The 21,519-nt window shown below is 39.2% G+C and overlaps 2 protein-coding genes and 1 long non-coding RNA gene across 9 annotated transcripts in view; 2 read left to right on the top strand and 1 right to left on the bottom strand.

Moving 5' to 3' along the window:
• The window catches only part of RIOX2 (ribosomal oxygenase 2), a 30,701-nt gene extending 21,143 nt beyond the window's left edge, over positions 1-9,558 (top strand). For 3 of the 6 annotated variants that reach the window (XM_003893830.4, XM_003893831.4, XM_009198731.2), the window contains exons 6-10: positions 676-778; positions 1,549-1,720; positions 4,126-4,214; positions 5,656-5,745; positions 6,201-9,558. In XM_003893830.4, the coding sequence (XP_003893879.1) occupies positions 676-778; positions 1,549-1,720; positions 4,126-4,214; positions 5,656-5,745; positions 6,201-6,359 (613 nt within the window). In that variant the 3' untranslated portion in view covers positions 6,360-9,558. Of the gene's footprint in view, positions 1-675; positions 779-1,548; positions 1,785-4,125; positions 4,215-5,655; positions 5,746-6,200 lie in introns of all 6 variants that reach the window. The other 3 variants (XM_009198735.3, XM_009198742.3, XR_004182023.1) reach the window with 2 other exon arrangements.
• Positions 6,570-21,519, bottom strand: part of CRYBG3 (crystallin beta-gamma domain containing 3) — a 124,770-nt gene continuing 109,820 nt past the window's right edge. The window contains exons 18-22 of one of the 2 annotated variants that reach the window (XM_003893829.5): positions 17,723-17,862; positions 14,635-14,758; positions 10,223-10,381; positions 9,083-9,242; positions 6,570-8,304 (exon numbers count right to left, since the gene is read on the bottom strand). In XM_003893829.5, coding sequence (XP_003893878.3) covers positions 8,216-8,304; positions 9,083-9,242; positions 10,223-10,381; positions 14,635-14,758; positions 17,723-17,862 — 672 coding nt within the window. In that variant the 3' untranslated portion in view covers positions 6,570-8,215. The remainder of the gene's footprint in view (positions 8,305-9,082; positions 9,243-10,222; positions 10,382-14,634; positions 14,759-17,722; positions 17,863-21,519) is intronic. The other variant, XM_009198769.3, reaches the window with a different exon arrangement.
• Positions 15,618-21,519, top strand: part of LOC103881073 — a 110,025-nt gene continuing 104,123 nt past the window's right edge. The window contains exon 1 of the long non-coding RNA XR_004182025.1: positions 15,618-16,646. This is a non-coding gene — a long non-coding RNA (uncharacterized LOC103881073). The remainder of the gene's footprint in view (positions 16,647-21,519) is intronic.

The raw sequence follows: 21,519 nt of genomic DNA, 5'->3' as shown, positions 1-21,519 counted from the left end.
GGCACACACTTAGGACCAGATACCCCAGAGAAAGCAAAGGTAATTGAATAGGGATGCTTGTCCCTAGATGTTATTTCTAGTCACTGGCTTCTATCCCCTGGTAAAACCACTGCTAGACATAATTGTTTTGGAATTATTGATGGTAGATATTTTATTCAGGAATAGCATCCCTTGTTGTAAGTGACAAGGAAAATGTAACATACAACTGTTCAAATAATTACACAATCCAGAGATCTTGCTGTTACCCCAAATTTCTGTTGTATTTATTGCACATAAAATTTGGTTTTAGGTCCTATAATGACTGTTTAAGTTTCCTACAAATCTCCTCTCATAGACACTTTTGTTAAAAATTTGGTCTGTTGAACTTCCTGTTTTATGGAAGTCTATGGTTGATTTTCTGAGAGCTTTTAAGAGAAATCAGTATTGGAGCCTAGCTTCCCACTTTTAATTTTGCAAGTGAGCGTCTGGAATGGGGAGGGAGGACACAGGGTGGTTGATGAAGGTCTTAGATTTCCATGCTGAGTAATGTCCAATTAATGGAACTCAAAATGCCTGGACAGGGAAGCCATAATCCAATCTGTAGCTTTTGGCTTTACTAGCAATAACTATTTTATGTATATTTCGTATGTGCTCACTGTTTTGGCTTTTTTTTTCCCCCCTTGGTGCATATCCTAGTTCATGGGGAGATTTCCTTTTGGATACCATCTCGGGGCTTGTATTTGATACTGCAAAGGAAGACGTGGAATTACGGGCCGGCATACCCCGGCAGCTGCTCCTGGTAAGGAGTAAAGGCAGCTAGGATGAAAGATGGTAGCTGCAGCCCAGGCCAGCTGAAGTCCTACCTTAAGGACCACAGGATACTTCTTCCCACATGAGCCAGGCTTGTCTACTGTGCTGCACTGCTGAGCTGTGTGATTTGCAGAATGAGTGGAGTGCCGTGTGTTACGTGGTGATCCAGAGAACTGTGATGTTGTACAGACAGCTCTGTATTTCACCATGGCAGTAGCAGGCAGTGTGAAAATGTTGGTTGAGTAAATGAATAATATGGCCAGGAGAACTGTAGATTTAGCACACATCAGATTACTAGTTAAGAGAGATTCACTGTACTGGAGACCCTGGCCTCGGTGTATTCATTGGCCTCCTGTTCTTTTATTACCTTTTGAAACAGGGGTGTTATTTGATTAGTTTTGAGATGAGTGGATTAGAGCCGAGTTGAGCAAAGGTTGCTTTCTCTGTCTGAAGCATTCGTCTTAGGACAGTGACCTGCTTTCCAAAAGGCAGAGCTCAGACTGTACCATTTTCCCAAGGATCTCTCTTTCTAGACAAAATTCTGAAAAGTTTTTGCAAACAACAGGCAGCTTAGAATTAACAGTGTTTATAAGGAAATGATGAGATATTCTTAGGGGCTCAGGTTGTCCCTTCCCCTTTGGAATGACATGGATTAATGTCCATCCTGGGTGGCTGGCAGTTTTGCAGTCTACTGTGGAGACTGAGCTGGGCAGTAAGTTCTGCTGGCATCTGGGCCAGGACTCACTTCTGTGTTCCTAGCAGGTGGAATCCACAACTGTTGCAACAAGACGATTAAGTGGCTTCCTGAGGACGCTTGCGGACCGGCTGGAGGGCACCAAAGAACTGCTTTCCTCAGACATGAAGAAGGATTTTATTATGCACAGACTCCCCCCTTACCCTGCGGGAGATGGGGCAGAGCTGTCAACACCAGGTGGAGCTTGCTGTTTTCTTCTGGGTGGTCAGAGGCTAATGCAGGATGTTTGCGGTTTTTCTGGGTAGGCGCCTCTTCGAACAGATGGAAAGTGGAACAGTTTGAAGTGCTTTCATGTTAATGTGGACCTACATCCATCCTTAGTGTATATGGTCAGACAAGATGTGCTGCACTCAACCTTTAGTAACCTGCATCTTAGAAGTCATTTGGAAAGAACTTGTATCCCAGCCTGATGGGAAATAAGAGCCCTGTCCTTTTGGGTGAGAAATATGTATATTTATAGGTACTCTGGTATTCATAGTCTTCAGGAAGTTTTAAAAATTTGAACATTGAAATAATCTTGTTGGAATTAAGTCAGGGATGGGTTGTCTTTGTTTGTGTTGCTTAAAGGAATACGTGAGGCTGGGTAATTTATATAGAAAAGAAGTTTATTTGGCTCATGGTCTGCAGGCTGTACAAGAAGCATGGTGCTGGTATCTGCATTTGGAGAAAACCTCAGGCCACTCACAGTGGAAGGAGAAAGGGAGCCAGCATTTGCGGAACACATGGTGAGAGAGGAAGCAAGAGCGAGGATAAGTGCCAGGCTCTTTTTAACACCAGCTGTCATGGGAACTAATGGAACAAGAACTCACTCACCGCCCCCAACCCTAGGGAATTAATCTATTCATGAGGGATCTGCTCCCCGCAATGTGACCCAAACACCTCCCCTTAGGCTGCACCTCCATACTGGGGATCAAATTTGAACATGAGATTTGGATGGCACAAACATCCAAATCATAGCATAGGTAAAACGGGTGCCATCAGCCAGTGAGATTCAAGAAATGTCCAAGATTATTGTCAGCCTTCTTCAAGGTACAGGTGCCTAATTTATGAGATTTAGCCTGCAATTGATATAACATACTTCTGGATGGATGATGTCATTGATGACTTCCAGATGGATGATCTCAATGTCCTATAGCAAAGACCACCAAGAACATACTCCTGAATTCAGACCAAATTGGATTTATTGACTTGGTGCAGTGGGAAGACCACACACCATTGGGGACTGCAGGGCATCTCAGTAAAAGGGTGTTAGAAAAGATTTATAGGACTCAGGTGTAAGGTGATTTTGGAGAGGGTTCAAGGAAGCAGGGCTTTGCTCTGGATTGGATGTTGTCAGGAAATGGAAGGGATTCTAGGATTAAGTCTCCTAAATGTTATCTGGTAGGTAGGAAGAGGAATGTATGAGGCTGAAGTTATCAGTGGTAAAGCAGAAGTGGTCACTCATTAGCCAGAGTAGGGGGACGTTTGGTCAGTGTTGTGGTTTGGAATATGTTCTTGCCTTGCCTGAGTTTAGACATGAGTATGTATGGAGCGATGGTGTTTTGTCTTGACCTATCACGGTCACAGAGTGATCTCTGATGTTAGCATTCTGTGGAACTGCCTGTGTTCAACAGGAGAACACCAAGACCTAGCTGTGATTGCCAGGCCAGCTTTTTGGCTGCTGTTCTTTCTCAGGGTTGAGTGAAAAGAGTATTTCTTACTAACTTTTATAAAACTCTTATTTATGACCAAGAGAGAACCACTGAGATAATCTATAAGGTCCCTTCCAACACTGATTCTGTATACATGTTTATTATAGTCTTTGGAGGAAGCTTAGGATTTGTTTTTGATTGTATCTATTCAAAATAGCAAATGTTTTACAAGCACATGGTTTAATCTTTAGCAGAACAGTTTGCTTATGCACCAGCTTATGGCCCAGATTACTTCAGTGTTTTCCTTAGCCATTATATTCAATAAAGTGATGATCCCTCACAACTCTTTCCCCACGCAGATGACCCTGTAAGGCTAGTCTGTTTTTATTTTGTATTGTTCCACTAAGTTAAATCCAATTTGGAAAAAAAATTTTTTTTTCTGTGGACTTTATTAGATGGCTTTTATAGGATACTATGCTTGACTTACATAGACTGAATAATTGACCAGGGTCACACACCTAATAATTGGTGGAATAGTGCAATTTTGAACTCAGGTCGTCCTTCCAGAGTCCACATGTTGAGCAAGAAGCTTGTAGAGGAGAGAAACTGGAGGAGTGAGTGTTCTGTGCAGAAAGCACCACAGCCTTATGTGCTGTGATACTTACATGTGTGTACTTCGATGGTATTATTTTTGTCTATTTATTGTACTTATAAACTTACATTGGTATTTATCTAATTCTATGTCTGTCTTTACTGTAAGAATGAGCTCCATAACGATGTGAACTATAATATCAGTACAATGTTGGGGTAAGCAAAGTCCAGTTGGAGTGTATGCCATGTTTGGATTCACCTGTAAATTGTTAGTAAATGTGTTTCCTATGTCTGTAAGCAAGTTTGAATCTGCCTGTTTCCTTTTTTGAAGGTCGGCTTTCTCTCTTTGGGGTTTTCTAGGTGGAAAGTTACCGAGGTTGGACAGTGTAGTGAGACTGCAGTTTAAAGACCACATTGTCCTCACAGTACTGCCAGATCAGGATCAATCTGTGAGTATCCAAGAGGGAGATTTCCTCTCTTCTCAGGGTGTTTTTCATCAGAGGCCTCGGTTATCAGATTAATCACTGGTCTCTGCCCATCTTTAGGAATCCACCTGCATTCAGTTTCATGCCATTTCTTCAGGTCAGATGATGACCAAATCTCACAGTTCCAATTCCATATCTTCCTGCCCTCATCCTCACAGAACATTCCTTCATTCCCTTTATGTGGTGACTGATGTCTAGTCTTTGCTTCCCATCCTACTTCAGGCCTTACTGTTCCTGCTTGGACAGCCACAGACCTCATTCATGAGTTTCCCAGCCCCAGTCCTCCACACTGTGCACATCTGTCTCTCTATGTGGTTTTGTGGATATTGCATCTACTTAAACTCTATCCTGTAGATTATGGAGAACAAAGTCTATATTCTGTAACTTTGCTTCCTAGCCCAGTGATTCCCCAAACTGGCTAACTGATCACGGAGTCGATTGGAAAGCTTTTTAAAATTATAAATTCCTGAGTTTCATCTGGTCTTGGAGCCTTTGGATTTATGTTTTCATAGAGCTCTCTGTACAGTCCTAAGAACCATCTCATACCATATGGCTTTTCCCCATTCCTCCTAATCAGCTCTCTGAGGAGCTATCCTATGAATGATCAAGGGGGATAAGAGGGGTTCTCAACATGTCTCAATAACCAGATTTTCCAGCCGTCCGTGCCAGACTTGGAATGCTCAGTTTTTTAAATCCTACCTGCCCTGTCTTTTTGGAATCAAAAGTATACATTCCTACATCCTTGTCTAAAAAAAAAAAAACAGTGATTCAGATAACCAGTCAGTTTGAGACATTGTATGCTAGGCTAAGATTTTTTTGCCCTTATCTAAGAGGTGACAAAGAATGACTAAAGGCTGTGGAAGAGACGATAAACTGCACTGTGTAAGATGGGGGGTGAAAGGAGATAGGGACCATGTGAAAGGGTACTGTAATTGAAATGGAGTTTTTTATAGATCACACAGCTGGTATTTCTCAGGAGTTAATGACTTCATGATGTTCATAAATTGTCAGTTTATACCTAGGAATGTCAGATGTTTTTGATTCCAAAAAAGACAGTGCAGGTATGATTTAAAAAACAGCATTTCATTGATAAGTTGATACATAAATCATTGCTTTTTCATTAAATCCTGAGGATGCTCTTCCAGGTAGCACTCCAGCTGTTTTAACAACTTATTGCCACATACAAATAGTAACCTGTGGTGACTAATGAAGTGTAGACATTGTGTGGATGCACACACCCATCACTTTTTGCCAAAAGGATTCTTTACAGTTTTCAATAAATTTCACTTGAATACCAAGGCTTTTAAGATTTTTCTTGATGTTGACCTATTGTAAAACCTTTATAGCACTGACATCCTCAGTGTTGTGTTGTTGATGGCCTAATGCATTTATTTTTTTCCCAAAGGATGAAGCTCAAGAAAAGATGGTGTACATCTATCATTCCTTAAAGAATAGGAGAGAGACACACATGATGGGGAATGAGGAGGAAACAGAGGTTTGTTCCAACTGAAAACAAATGCCTATCCTGTGCCTTGGGTGGTGGTTGGGAAGAATGGATTATTTTTTATTTATAGGTAATATGCTTTTTATGGCTGCACTGTGGACTTACCATTTTGCACTACTCACAGAGCTCCTTCATGGGGATGATTAAGTCAGACATTTCTGTGATACATGCACACCAGTTTTAAAGCTTACTAGCTGGGACCTGTAGCCTTATAGGAATGGTATAATGTAAAGCATTTCAAATTACTAATATCACTTACTACATAAATTAGGATCCCTTTTATATAAAAGTTGGCATCTTTTATGTTATCATCTAATTGTAGCATATCTAAAATACTCATGAAGGGTATCAAAAATAATGTATTGAGAATAAATTTACAGGAAAATGCCACTTCAGTGACATAAGTAGTATACATATTTTTGACTAATTAATGTATCCTTTTTCAGTCTCATGGACTTCGCTTTCCTTTGTCACATTTGGATGCACTGAAGCAAATTTGGAACAGTTCCACTATTTCTGTCAAGGACCTGAAACTTACTACAGACGAGGAAAGGGAAGGCCTGGTATTATCCCTCTGGACAGAATGTTTGATTCAAGTAGTCTAGTGCCTTTGCCGAATCAAATGCTACTATTTTATATGCACATATTAAAAGAAAAGCGAAGACCTGAGCCGAGGAGAGGATGAATTCAAGTTTCCTTACCTGCGTATCTATTAACATGAGACCTCCCTATTATAGGTGGTCATTTGGCCAAGTGTACTAACAGGGGCACATGAAAGAACAGCAAATTATCAAGTGTCTCAGAAAATGAAAAAACCATATTTTGACAAGTTTATTTAATCCAGTGTGGTAGAAAAGGCACAATTCCAATGTATCATTTAGAATTGAATGTCATTAACCTGGCTTTGTTCTTTGGAAGAAACAACTTCTTTAAAGAGCTGCTTTGGCTCTAGAAAAATTTCCAACAATTAAAATAAGAAAAAATTTTAAATTGTTTTTTTACAGTGAAAATATACATACCTTTGTGTATAGACAAGCCCATGCCCACTAAAAGTTATCCTGTAACATAAATTTTATTAAATAATACTCCCCCAAAATGAGAGGCACACACCACCTGTGGACAAAAGGGAGTTACAGAGGCTGCTTAAAAGATGGAGAAAAGCCTGAAATTGAGGGAGGAAAAAACCCAGTATTTACATGGAAAAACTAAGTCTATAAAAAATACTCAAAATAGTGGGTCTTCGAGTTTAAAATACTCACTGTTATTTTACATTCTAAAGTGCATATAGGTTGATATTTTTTAAAATATCACCAGAGAATTTAATCTTTATAAAAATAGAGCATTTTTCTGCTTTCTGGCAAAAGTTGGGGATAAAAGGAAAAGTTGTCTTAATGTAAGTCTCAATCCCATTCAGCAGGAAAAAAACGCTTGTGAATTGTGCAGTAAAAGGTGGTCATGACTACTGGAAGCCAAGTCAAAGGTGATTTCCTGCCTGAGTTTACTTAAATAAAAGTTACTTACCATGGGAGTGAAGAAGTGAGGCTTCTATTATTTAGTAGAGAAATCAACTCCACATTTATTTAAAAAGATGGTAAGGTCAAGGTTCAAATGCTACTTTGTTTTAATTTGGACATTTGAAATTTCTCTTCACTTGAGGCAAAAAAAAAAAAAAAAATGCCTCTCCTTAAATCTAGGATGAAGTGTCAGCATGGAGATAGGTAACTACTATTGTAGAGTCTTGTCACCTAAAGGGATGTCTTGGTTAACATGTAAGAGTGCAAGTTTGGTCATAGGTTATTTGTACTGTTCTAGTTTGAAGGACTGAGGAAACAATAGCTACAGAAAATACTTTACTACTTGTGCCTTATTCCTAACAAAGCTGACGTCCCTGCCTGGGGTTAGTTACAAGTAAAAATAAATACTTATGAGGTGTGTTATAAAAGTCTCAGTATAGAAACCTTAAAGTTTATCTAGGAAAGTTTAATATATATTTTCAGATGTTGCTAAAAAATTACTCATCTGTTTGCAAAAGTATGACTTGACCTATAGGAATCTGTTTCTTTATGCTTTGTACTCATACAAGCATCTAGGTAGGATATTAATAAATACTACAGGATAACAGCATCACCAGTGTCCAATAACAGGCCATCAGGAATAGGATTCACGTTTGGTGGATAGGAGAGAAAATAAACACTTCAGGAAACTTGCTCACCACAGCTGGAGATCAGGAATAGAACCTTTGCCAGACATCATAATATTTTCTTTATAGGAACACTGAGTAATGGCAAGAATATTTTGAGCTTTTCCATGGTTAAGAGTGATAGTCTCAGAGGTTGGAGAGAATGTTCATTCTGCTCAGTGATCCAGGAGTGTGAGGATAGTAGCTTCCTTTCCATGTCCACGAGACAATGACAGATGTGAGTTTCCTTCTTCTTCACTCTTTCTAGGGATGTTGATTCTCTCATAATATTTCAATGTCCCATTTCTGTGTTTCTTCTCCCTCCAGGGGCTGATTTACAATTACATGAGTCTTGTCACAATAATTTCCTCCTAAAATAGAAATTCCAAAAGAAAAGATTATTTGTTCAGGCAGGTGCTTAGCAATTTCACAATTTTCACAAGCTTCTGTTCAGCTCACCATTTCAGTGGATTAATGTGTCATTTACAAAGAAGTCTGAAATGGGAAGCTGAGTCTTAACAGGCTTAGCCATTATTCACCTCAAATTGGACCTTATTATGACTCAAATTGAAATACTAAAAGGTATAATACATGATTGTATAAGCGGCATGCCTTAACAATGCGATTCTTTAGAACAGAGTGCTCTGAGAGAACTCTGGCTGAATGTCAGGTACTGTGTTTTTGTTTCTACACTAACAAAACTGACTAACCCAATTAAAGCAACAGCCATGAATAATACTGGCCCTGACCTTGCTGAATTCAAAAACAAGGTTAATTGAGACCTACCATAAATTAGAGCTGAGTGTTTGAAGGACCATGGCAATTCCTGGCGAAAAGCTGGAGATGTTTCTAAGAAACAGATGATATTCATGGGTTTATGGTGCTTCAAATTTAGAACTGTTCTGAGTTCATGTAGCAAATGCAAGTTTTACAACTGTACTAATGAACAAAAACCCTAAGCTTTGTTGTTTGGCTTTTTCTGCTAATTGTTTTGTTTGTATAACTGCCTGTCTTAACTTTTTTTCAAGCATAATTTTAAATGACATAACATTTCTCTTATACATAAGGATGTCCTTTACCCAAAATGAGGAGATGTGGAACTGAAACTAATATCCAGGGACCCAACATTGGGTATCATTAAAGGCCCACCTTTAACATCGAGGACAAGTTGATCACTGAGATAAGAGCTGATAGTTCCATTTTGATTCAGTCTCCACTTCTGCCTGAATTGCCCATGTTCAGTCCATAGAGCTACTTTAGCTCCAGGTGTGTCCCGGCCACCAATCACGTCAAGACATGTATCACTGGCCTAAAAGGGTTAAGAAATGATTAATTGGCAGTACTGTGTTTGCTAAAGTAAGTTGAATTAGGTCCCTTTTCTCTTAGGTAAACAAATCATAGACATGAAGTATGTCTGTCTTGTCTAAAAAAATTACTATATAGTATAATTTCAGTAAGCCTTTTTTAATGTCTTCTTTATGGCTGTGGGTAGGAAATGGTACAGAAATAAACCAACTGAAATAGAGGTACTTGTTTTTAATAGGATGTCTACATCTGACACAGATGTTCAATAAAGATTTGCTGAATTGGAATTAAATGTTAAACCCTTGTTTGCTTAAAATGTATTATGCTGAACTTGGTTTTCTTACGAAAACATTGCATGATGGGCTAAAGATATCCAGAAAATAGTTACTTTTAAATATTTTTCATTTTTGAAGCATGAGAAAAAGTAGATAATCCATTGGTGATACAATAAAACACAGTTTGAATGTTTTAAAACTAGTGTTCTATTCCCAATGCATTAAACATAATGGGAGGGTCATAGAAAAGAACAACCCTAAATTTTATTTTCTAAGCTTCTTCCAATAACAGCTTTCTTTTTCTACTGCTTCTTTTGTATAGTTTGAAAGTGAAAGGGTTTCAACCTATTTAGAATCAGAGATAGCTGATTTTATCTGGGCCATCAAGTAAGGAACATCTTGCAAAAGCACATTGTCCAGCTTAGATCTGGTGACTTATACCATTGGTTGTAAATAAAAAATCACTTAGGTATATCCATAGTATGTGATAACCTTTGTGTTTACTTAAAAATTGAAACTGGATTATCTAGATAAAAAAATTAATTTTATATAAATGTTTTAGTAATATATGGCAGTATTTTTATAATCAACACCTGTTTCTAAGAAGTTGCACTGTTTTATCATGCCAGTTGATTTGACTAAGATTCTAGTTTTCAAAACAAAAAACTGAGGCCAGAAAGTGGTGTACTGTATCAGTGGGATTGCTTACCTTGGATTTAAAGAGTCCTCGGCAGTAGTGCCAGATCTGAGTATCCTTTCCACTATAGGGAGAAATGCACACAGATGTTGCCCTGGTGTCTGCTAGATTTCCAGTGACTGTCAGATATTCATCCTGGGCACGGTTCTTTATTCTGATGTACACTGCAGGCTATGACAGGAGAAACAGCCATTTAGAAATAAACTCTTGAATCTGGAAGTGAATAATTCCAGAGGAGGAAAGCTGGGAGGGAAAGTGAGAGGTAACTGTCTTAGTTATATCAGTTTCACTCTTATTCCCTGTAGTAAATCTGCATAAATAAATATGGTAAATCCGTAGGCCATGGAGCACAAAGCTTAAATTGTACAGTCTCTATTACACTTTGTGAAAAGGGCCCTTTTGACAGCATAAAGTAAAAGTTTCTTTCACTAGAATTCCATGTGGTGAGGAGTGAGGTGGTAAAGAATTAGGGACTTGATGAGTTTCATTCAATAACTAGTGTGTCCCAGCTGTGCTGAGGGAGGTAGGCGAGTTAGAATAAGGGTAAGGTATTACCTACAAGGATTTTGTAACAACTTCAGAAAGACAATCAGACATACTGTGGAGCTATGACTAAATGCCATTAAGTTGGCCCTGGGATGTCTTGAAAAACCCAGACAGCTGAGGGCCCTAGTAGCTGTGATTACTTGTTTACATAAGACCTTTATTTCTTCAAAAGTAGAGACCATGTACGTTTAATGACTATACTGAGGTACTCAAAAATTGTGTAACAAAGGACTTCGTCCCCTTGGCCTGGAAGTTTTAAGATACATATAAAAAGTTTTAAAATATTAAACCTGGGACTTGCCTCTAAGGAGAATAGCTAATATTTATTGAACATGTAGTATGTGTAAGCAGCATGCTAAATGCATTCTGTGCCATTGTTATTTTTCAGAATAACCACAAAAACCTATTAAGAAAGTACAATTATGACCCTAGTTTTACAAATAAGGTGAACACAGATACAAAGAAGCCAGGTTCCTCTTAACGAGGATGCTCTCAGACCTATGTTGAAATGCACTAGTTGCTCTTAGGCACAGGGAATAAGAGACGAATTCCAAAGGTGGCCGTGTAAGACAATGAAAGGCAGGGGACATAATCGAAGCACAACAGAAACCATTATTTCAGCCCTATGACTTAGGCCTCCAGGCTTAATGTAATAAGATACATGGCACCCAACATCCCCACCTTTGGTTCATCTCATTACCATCCCAGTTAGGACCCTGGCTTAGTAATAACAAATGGTCTCTTACTTGAGAGCACTTTCATGCTAAGAAACATAAGTGCTTAGGTAAATGCAATAGGTAATATGGTAAGAGCACCAATGAACAGTCTACTATTTTTGAAACTTGATAGATCAACATGAAGCCAACTGAATTTTGGTAATTAAGCCTTCCTAAGGAAATACACATTCTCAGCACTTAAGGCAATAGAAAGGCAAATTATCTGGCCATTTAAAGCAGGTGAACAAGATCTCTACTTGGCAAAATGTTTTAAATGTTTCAAATCCCTACTTCCAACATTAACAACGCAACAGTAGTGTACTTAAATGTCTATAATTCAGCCTGATCTCCCACTGCAATTATTAATTCTTGAGGTTTCAGTATATCTTTATTACATTGTCATTACCTTGTACATATAAGAAAACAGGCGTGACCTTCACAGATGACAGAATTCCAATTACTTTAGGACCAAACATCACAGTTTTAATCAATTAACTCAAGCAAGGTACTAATTACCCTTATTACACATTTGTAGTCTGACTCCTCTGTAATTATACTTAAAAACACTGATATACATTATAAGTACCTTAGTGACTTCCTAATTCCCAGCCTCAAAGAGGATCACATTTTAATTAGTCCTGAATTTCTAAACGAGAATATGAACTAAAGCAGTACCAACAACCTTACCACAAATTTAAATGTGACCCACACACTACTATTTTAGAAACTCAAATTCCTTTGTTGGATTTCAAAACTGTGACCTAAATAAACAACAGGAAAAATAATCTATTAAAATATTATTTTGAAATTAAATGTTTAATCAGAAGAGGAATCGGGTAGCTCCTAAAGCACAATGAAAGAAAACAGCATACTATTCTTGTTAAAAAAAAAAAAAAAAAAAACTTCCTTGTAAAAGTAGAGGTGGCTGTTCTCTCCTTTACCAGAGAATCCTGAGCAATAGGCAGGGACATCCTTCCCCAACAAGGAACCACCATTAAAAAATGAGGAACATATTTTCAGTGTTGAACTTAGCTACTAAAATGTCTAACAGAGGGTCAGCATTATGATGTAGTTAGTAAAAGCTAAACTGAATTGCTATCTCTACTTTGCTTTTTCTGATGGCTTTTCAGTGGGCTTACTTCCTGTTCCACATGATAGGAGTGGGGAATAAGCAAGATGTAAAGGTCATGAGATCCTGTACCACACACTCTGCCAGGAAAGCCACTAATGTTTCAGTATCCCTCAAAAGAGCATCTCAAGGGACATTGTGAACAATAAAAAAACACACTTTCAAAATCAGTATATTACCATAGTAATATGAGCCAGAGCCATATCAGACTGTTCATACACATTATCTTACTCAACCGTCACAGCAATGAGATGTAAGCAATGTGATCATTGCTTCACCAGTGAGAAACCTGAGGTGCCAAGAAATGAAGTGACTCACCAAGCTGCATTGCTTACAAATGACAGCCAGGATTCGAATCAACAGAACTCATGAGTGGTGGGATAAGCATGGTGTGTGTGCACGTGTGCATGTGAAGAGGGTGAGAGAAGATAAATTAGGTTAATATTTTATTGGTTACCACTTATTTAACACTTCAGTGAGGGTTAAATAAGTGTCAGGTCAGAACATCAGAGCCTCAGCATTTAGACCCACTAGGCTGTATTCAGCTCAGTGCCTGAAATAGGTGGTACTCTGTAAGTGCTCATCTTAGGCTGACGGAACGTAGAGTGTGGTTGCTTCAGAACACAGATTTTAAAGCGTAGATTTGGGTTCAAATCCTGGTTCTGACACTTGGATGACTTTCGTCAATGTGCTTCTATTGTCACAGGTAGGAATCATTATCCCCATTTTCCAGTTGGAGCCTTATTCTCTCAGAGCCTTATTATTCCAACTAGAAGATGGGAATAATTCCTACCTCAAAGGACTGTTGTTGGATTCAAGCAATATAGTGTTCTAAAGAGATCAGAGAGAGGTACTAATGCCATATCCACGGGCCGTCACACCCCTGACAGTTTCACTTGGGTTTTCCACCTTCCATGAAACCTCCCTCCTACTCCTAAACATGTTGATACTTCCTTTCTCTGAACCAGGGACTGCCTGTGGCTTTTGGATAATTATGCATTGTTTTGCATTTTATGTTACTGCTTTGAGTTGGACATGTTTTACCCAACAAAAATGTAAGCTTCAATAATAATGGCAGAAATCACATCTATCTTTATATTTTCCATTATACTTTGCATAATATCATCGGTCCATCCACTGATATATTCATTCCTTCATTAAACAAATAGTTCCTCAGCTCCTACAATACTCCAGACATTGTTTCAGGCACTAGGGGTAGAACAATGAGCAAAACATGCACAGTCCTTGACTTCACAGGGTTTTCTGCAGAGTGGGAGAGACCCCAATCCAACTATAATGCTAGGGTTATAAACGGCATACAGTGTTTTTATAGAAAAAGAACCCCCAGGTCTTTTATGATCTAATGTAGATTGGGAGGGAAGGTGGGGGAGGCATTCTTGAGGACCTGACACTTAAGTAGAATTTACAGGGATGACTAGTCAAAGAATGAGGGAAGAACACTACACAGAGGGTGCAGCCCATGTTAAAAGTCTTAGTGGGAAAGCACTCTGTACTTAGATGCCTGTGACACAGCCATGTGAGAGATGAGGTTGGAGGAGCAAGGTGGGGTAGGGGGTAGATTGTATTCTAAGTGCAGTGGGAAGCTTTTGAACAGAAGACTGACAAGCAGTAGGTGTGCAGTAAATACTTATTTTAATTAAATTGCCAGGATCCCTCCTGAGTATTATATAAGTAGGGAGGGGAATATCCAAATGCTTAGAAATTAAAACTAGTACAGTATCAAAGTTCATTCCTGTTACCAAGGTTTGCCACAGAACTTATGATATCTTAGTTTTCCATGAAAAGTGAACATGGCCAATGAGGCTTTGGACTGAAAACTGAAATCCAATGTTGACTTTAGATACAGTCTTACAAATTGGTTAAAATGTACAAGATATCTGCATCCTAATTCACTCCCCCTACTATGTAAATGTCAAACTAAATTAAATGATCATCATTTCAGATGTTGTGGTTTATGACATTTCTACCACAAAAGCAAGCTATTTGGAATCTTACAGTTCTTTTCCCCTTACCTGCTTCATAGGACGGAGGGAACCAATTGTCTTCCATCTGCTGAATGCTGTCCAGTTTGGGATCTCATTAGGCCTGAGTAGGATTTGTCTTCCCAAGAAATTGGATCCTTCATAAGCTATCCATCTATGAGAACAAGAAAGAAAATAGTAGTGTACTTCAAAACAAAAAAGCAATCCCTCATCAAAAGTATCTGCACTTTGCCTTATAGCGTTCATAAACTTCTAGGTTTGCAGATTTTTAAAACCACATTTTTTCCTAACAAAAATGAGGGAGGTGTAGGAGAAAGCCCACTGGCCTACACTCAGAAGATTTGGGTTCCAGTTACAATGCTGGTTTCCTTTCTTCCAAAATGAATGTAAGGTTTCCTCCATCTCTGAAATCCTATATTCCTGTGATAACATTGTCATAGCATTTTAACATTCAAAGGCAGACCATAACCTCCTAACCAGCAGAAAAACACACTTCTGCCCTAGAGTCACATCACGTGTCCTTCAGGGCCTCTAGGTGTGGCTCCAGTGAACTCTCCAGACATATCTTCTTCCACTCCTCCCTCCACAGCTTCCCCAAAGCCACCAAGACTACTTAGAATTGTTCACAGAAGTTCCCCATCACCCTCCTTCTTCAAGGCCTACCTCCTTTGAGAATCCTCCCCCAGACCCTTGCCTTCAACTCTGGCAGCATTAAAGTGTGTAAAAGTACACTGGAGTCTCAAGTCTGGAGTCTGGAGTCTCAAGACTGATTTAGTGGAACACAGTCATGCCCACTGCTTTAAGGACTGGCTACGGCTGCTCTTGCACTACCATAGCAACTTCAGTAGTTATGACACGGACAAATGACCCACAAACTGAAAAGACTTTCTGGCTCTATACAGAAAAAGTCTTCCGAGCACCACTTGAGGTGATTACTAAGCTTGATGACTAAAGAGAATGTGCCGGAGTCACTAACAGGACCTGAAATTCTCAGCAGGACTCAAGGTCAGTGTACACAGTGCTTTAAGAAAGCGTGTGGAGGATGAGATGGCTGCCTTGCTTTATTTTGCTAAAGAACCTGGAATCATGGCAGGGTTTGTCCTGGCTTGCACCAAGGGATGTAAAGCCTTGTGGATGAGGCAAAGAGCACCAGCAACAGGCAAGGCAGCCTGCTTATCAGATGGACCAGAGCTCAGGAACAGGGTCATCCAGAGCTTAGCATGCAAGCTACAGAGGGTTGCTTGTGCTGCTATGGCAGCAACTTCAGCCCCTCAATTTTCCAGAGAAAAACTTCTAAAACTTACAAAGTGCAATATTCCTTAAGGACTTGTGCTTCAGGTAATGCAGGAAAAGATATCAACTTGTGCGTAAGTTGTGGGGAGAAGCGAAGAGCTGAGGAAAGCTTGATGTATTACAACTATGAAAGCTTGGGTAGGGATGACTGACTTAACCTGACCACCACTAATAAAAGTCCTCCTTGTTCCCCACAACCAAGATCAGACCTGGCCAAATTCTGGAGAGATGAACGAAATGGAGAGCCCATTCCTGACCCCTCCTTCCTACAGAAATCTAATCAATCAGACTGGTGCAGAGGCAGGTCAGCATGACCACAGACAGGCTTGGCCACCTCTCCCGCCGCAGATTTAAACAGGCAGGGAAGTTTCAGTTATAAAATCTAGGTAAGATTTTAGGAAAATGTACCTAATTATGTATTGATTTAAATGAATTCTACAGTTGGAAAACTGTGTGGGATGGTGCATTTAAGCATGGCTGACATCATCACAGATCAAAGATGTGGCACAGCATGGGGATTAAAACAAAACAAACCCAACTTGCCACTAAGGGAAGCTGGCTGTACATTAAGTAGTGTTCTGTAACCTAGGAAAATCCTTAGGCAGCCTTCCCTGTTCCTTATTCCATATTCAAATTCTTTTTAAAGAGAATTTGGAATGGTGAGAGTAGGTGGTTAACAAGCCAAAGAGAAGAAATAAGAAATAAGAATGTCAAGATAAAATGGCACCAGTGTTCCAGAAAAAAATGAAGTAAGTGAGAAATTTTCAGAAGTGAGTCAAATATCAATTTCACTCAGAAATGTAAAGGAAAGAAATGGATTAAAATGTTGTGAAAGACCTCTATCACAGGGATGTAAAATTTAGTTAATTGTTAAATAATATATGGGCATCTTATGCTTAGATAGAATAAATCAATTTGTTTGAATAAACATCAAACCATTTAAAATGTTTTACAGAAGAAAATTGAAGCTATTATACATGTATATAATATAAAAGCCACTTATTGTAATAGTTTGCTAAATTTTCAACTCCACCTATATTATTGGCTTTCTCTTTAAACCAGCAAAGTTGATTATCACATAATTTCAAAGTCATAGACAAACTTTTAAAGCCACTTTTAATTAACCGTCAAGAGCGATGTGTGTTTTTTTAGCTGACTTTTGCTACCAGAACACTAACAGTGCAGGAGCGGGGACTGGTTTATATGCCGGACTCTTCAGAAATGGCTTCAGAGGCAGATTTTCCAGGAAGCAAATAGAGCTTCAACTTCAAGACCCCTCACTTGCAGACTTCTCACCATTTCTGTCCTAAATGTTCACATTCATATCTAATATTTCTATCATAATTTTAAATTTTTTCTTAAAGGCAGCTTTGTAATTTGTAAAAGCACAGGCCCCTGGGTCTACCCGGACTGACTGATAACCTAAATGAACAACAATACTGGTAGGCAGCCTAGGCCAACCAGTGTAGTCCTCAGGCAAGTGAGTACCCCAGAGGGAACTGCTCTAGAATACACAGCTATTAAAAAACAACACCGCACTTCGTCTGGCCAGCAGTCACTTGCCTTAAGCAGGAAACTGTCTTAACCAAAGTTGCTGGGATATTGAAATTTCTTCTGAAAAGAAAGTCAGTTCAACTGGGTAAAGTCATCTGATTGATCTACTCTACGATACATGCTGTGACCATATGGTAGCCCTTCTCTCCCAAAAGGCTCTTCCTCAAGACCACTTGAATGCATACTACTACACAGTGGACTTGGTTTGCAACTTTGCAACTCTGCCTTAAAACAGTGACTGAACCAGACCAAGCCTTTCTCCCATACTTACAGTCCACTTTTTACCCACACAGACTGGGTGTAGAAGTGCAGGTCCTTGTTCAGCACAGAGTTCACAGCCTCTTCTAGATGTAACTCTCTTCCCTCACAATGCTCCAGAGCAAAAAGGCTGATGGAGGGTTCTTCAAAAACCTATTAGCAGAGAAAGAAGTCGTCACCATAGGAGTGGCCATATCTCAGTGACATCCCAGTCTGAACACAGGGTACCCTGGATCCATTGTATTCTTAAATGCATGGAATTTACTGCTTTACTCGCTAAGGTTGCTATAGTCAAAACTGCACTGGAAAGATTAGATTTTATTAATAATTTTTATTCACTTTTTTGTAAATTAAAATTCAAGTTATCAGAAAAGCAATCAATCTCATAATAAAAACAGCTATAATAAAGAGACCCATGAGTCCAAATCACAGATTAAGGTCTTGTGGTACTGTAATATGGACCATAATTAGTTCTGCCAGTGCTTTTAGCTGGCAACAGAATAAATATGGAATGGAATGGCACCCTCATTTCTAGGAGGTCACAGGAGCAGTCACTAGGAATGTAAGACTTTGTGACGGTAAACTCTTCAAAATATCCTAGGAGGAAGAATAAAGGCATTTTTAATTTAAAAAAATAGCTGAAATGCACAAGAATGGTGGTGATTTCTGCATTAAAAGTATTTCTTGAACCCATCATGTCAGACAAGAATATACTGAATATTGCTTTTTCATTCATTAGTGTATGCAAGACACCATGTTAAGAGACTTTTGGGGGGATGACAAAACAAGGCACCATCTATCCTTGTGTCTGGGGAATTACTAATGAGTAGCTAAATTAGAACTGCACATACTGTAATCCAGCACAGAAAAAGATATGCTGTGTTAGAGTCCTCAGTAGAAAGCTAGATTATTTTTAGCAGAAGGGAGCAGGAACCAAGCTTCATGGATGTGGTGGCTTGTGAGCTCAGTTTCAAAGGATGCAGTGTATCTGGAAAGAAGATGGTGAACAGAGGGAAAACACTCTGCAAAGCAAGGCAACAGAAACACATGGAACATGTTGGGGGAACGGCAAGTCAGCCCAACAGGAAACAGCGGCAAGTGCTCCCACAGTTTGTTATGGTGAATTGCACTGCTTGCTTCTCCTCCCACACTGACAGGACAGAGACAGATCTATTCCCAACGGACAGTCCTTGAAGGCTTCTGAACTAAGGACTATGAGTGGGCTGAAGCAACTGCAACTCAGTACATAAGAAGCAAAGCACTAGCAGCATGGGCAGTGGAGGGTCAAAGAACAGTAAATGAACAGGCAGAAAATAACAGGCTCTCACAGTGATCCTCACAAGGGACCTGCTTATACTTGCATAAGAGAAGAATGACTTATCAAAGAGTTTTTCTTTGCAGCAGTGTTTGGAACAGTGAAGGGTGGGGAATGATTTAAATGCCCATCAAGAGAGGACTGGTTACATAAATTATGGTACATACACAGAAGAATCTTATACAGCTGTAAAAAAAGAATAAGGAGCTCTTTATGAAAGATCACCAAGATATATTCTTTAGAAATAAACACAAAGGATAGTATGAAAAGCATATTTCATATATTAACATTTGCAGAAAAGGAAAATTTCTGTGCACATACATATATATGCGCTGGTACACACATTAAAATTTTTCTAAAAAATAAACCGGTAACCATGGCTACCTGTTGGGAAGACTGCATAAGAGAAGATAAAGGACACAAGTGGGAGCAAAGTTTTTCACTAAGTGCCTTTGGTACATTTTGACTTTTGAACCATGGGAATATTTATTTTAAATTGGTATTATTAAGTTGGTAATTATTACACGTTTGCGTTGTGTATATGCATTTTTTAATGGTCTTCAGGAAATCTGTCTAACAACAGCATGAGTGAAGAATAGAGAGAATGGAAGTAATGGCACCAGTACTGGTGGAATATATGAGGTCAGAGAAAAATAGACCCAGACCTAAAATGGGTTTAGGGGGAAGGTTAGGAGTAAGGGATGGCCAGGAAGACTATTAATATCACAGTGATAACACAGATATGCTAGCTAAGGCAAACAAATGGAATCAGTAAGTGAGGAAAAATGTGAAAAGTCACGGCTTGGGACATGCTGGTATAATCTGTCATATATAAAGAAACCAGGAGGAAAGCATGCCCAGATGTCTTAATGTTGAGATAGAGGCAGAATAATCTTAACAGAGACGTCCAGCATATACTGGACCTTTTGATCTTGAGTTCTGGGAAAAGACCAGGTTTACAGACATCGTTTGGGAATTCTCAGAAAGTGGGTAATAACTAGAGCCATGGATGAGAAAATGGAAATGCAAGGAAACTAGAACTGCACTGACATACACAGGTGGGCGATAATGAAACATGGGAGGTGGAAGTGACTGAACAAATGAATCAGGAGAAGACAGCCAAAACAGAACCCCTTTACACTGTAGAAGTGAAGGAGGAAGAGAATTATAAGGAAGACTTGCCCCATGGCATCGAATTATTTCCATGTCTTGGAAGAAGGTGACTGAGATAAGGCTATCTGGGTTTGACAATCAGAAGGCAGCTGGTAACCCTATGACTGCTGTATCAGCACAATGTCAGAAATTAAGTTAAAATCTAGGTTGTAAGGGCTGAAGAGTAAGTGGTGAGAAACTGTATAGGCTATAATAGGTGTACAGACTATTAGAAAAATTTGGTGAAGAGCAGTAGGGAAACGGGGTAGTGGCCTATGAGCATACTTTGTAAAATAGAGAGAAGCTGAATACTGCAAGGCAAAAAGGATGTTCCAGGGAAGCAGGGAGAGGTACAATCCATTGCTTCCCATCAGTTCATGAGGAAAAAGATCACTTTGGAAAGGATGAACTCCACCTCTGAAATAAAAGGAAAGATAGAAAAAGGATGCTAAGAAATTTCCATTTAAAATCAGGAAATGTGTGAATAAATTTCTCTTTACATTATGTGGCCAACACTGTCTGCTGATCAAGGAAAGTTTAAAGCATCTTCCAGAAGAAGTTCCTGCAGTGATAGAAATGTTATGTATCTGGACTCTTCAATATGGCAGCCACTAGCCACATGTGGCTTGTGTGACCAAGGGACTGAATCAAATTTAATTTAAATAACCACAGGTGGCTAGTGCTATGGTGTTGGACAGTACAGATTTAGGAGTTAGAGGATACTGGCAAAGAATCTCACAATTGCTGTGTGCAGTGAGACCATAAGCTAAGATGGAAAAGCTACCTAGGAGCATTGATTTTCCCTCAGTAGACACCACTGACTGCACCAGGAATAAAAACTCATCTCTAATCACTGAGTTATTGAGTGGCTACAAGCAAGGTTAGGCACCTCTTCTGCTATCTGCAAAATAAATTGGAAGCATCCCAACAGTTTATAAAATTAACTGAAAGTAAGCAGACAATAAAAATCCACAACCCTGACTATATTGGTGGACTTTTTTCAACATCTTCACCCTCAAGATTTTAGAAAGTATTCCACTTTCCCTTTTTACACACATCTACTTGTTGAGTTACTGATTAGTGAGGAGGAGCAGATGGCAAGGAGCCTGGCCAGTGCTCCAAGTCAACAATCAGCAGCACTCTCCTCAGAGAAGAGCTTGCTGGGGTAAGAGCAACAGACATCTACATCAAAGGCATTTACTGGTTACATGATGTTAACTGTTTTATATCCCAGAGGGGGAAAAAATCTAAAAGCCTATTATGAGAAAGTAATCTACATGCTAAGCATTATTCTAAGAAAAACTGACCTGGGTACATTTTTCCTCTTCCTTTTGCAGAATGCC

The sequence above is a fragment of the Papio anubis genome, chromosome 2 (assembly GCF_008728515.1).
Source record: "Papio anubis isolate 15944 chromosome 2, Panubis1.0, whole genome shotgun sequence".
NCBI lineage: Eukaryota > Metazoa > Chordata > Mammalia > Primates > Cercopithecidae > Papio > Papio anubis.
The sequence above is the reverse complement of the archived record's forward strand: the minus strand, read 5'-3'. Positions and strand labels throughout refer to the sequence as shown.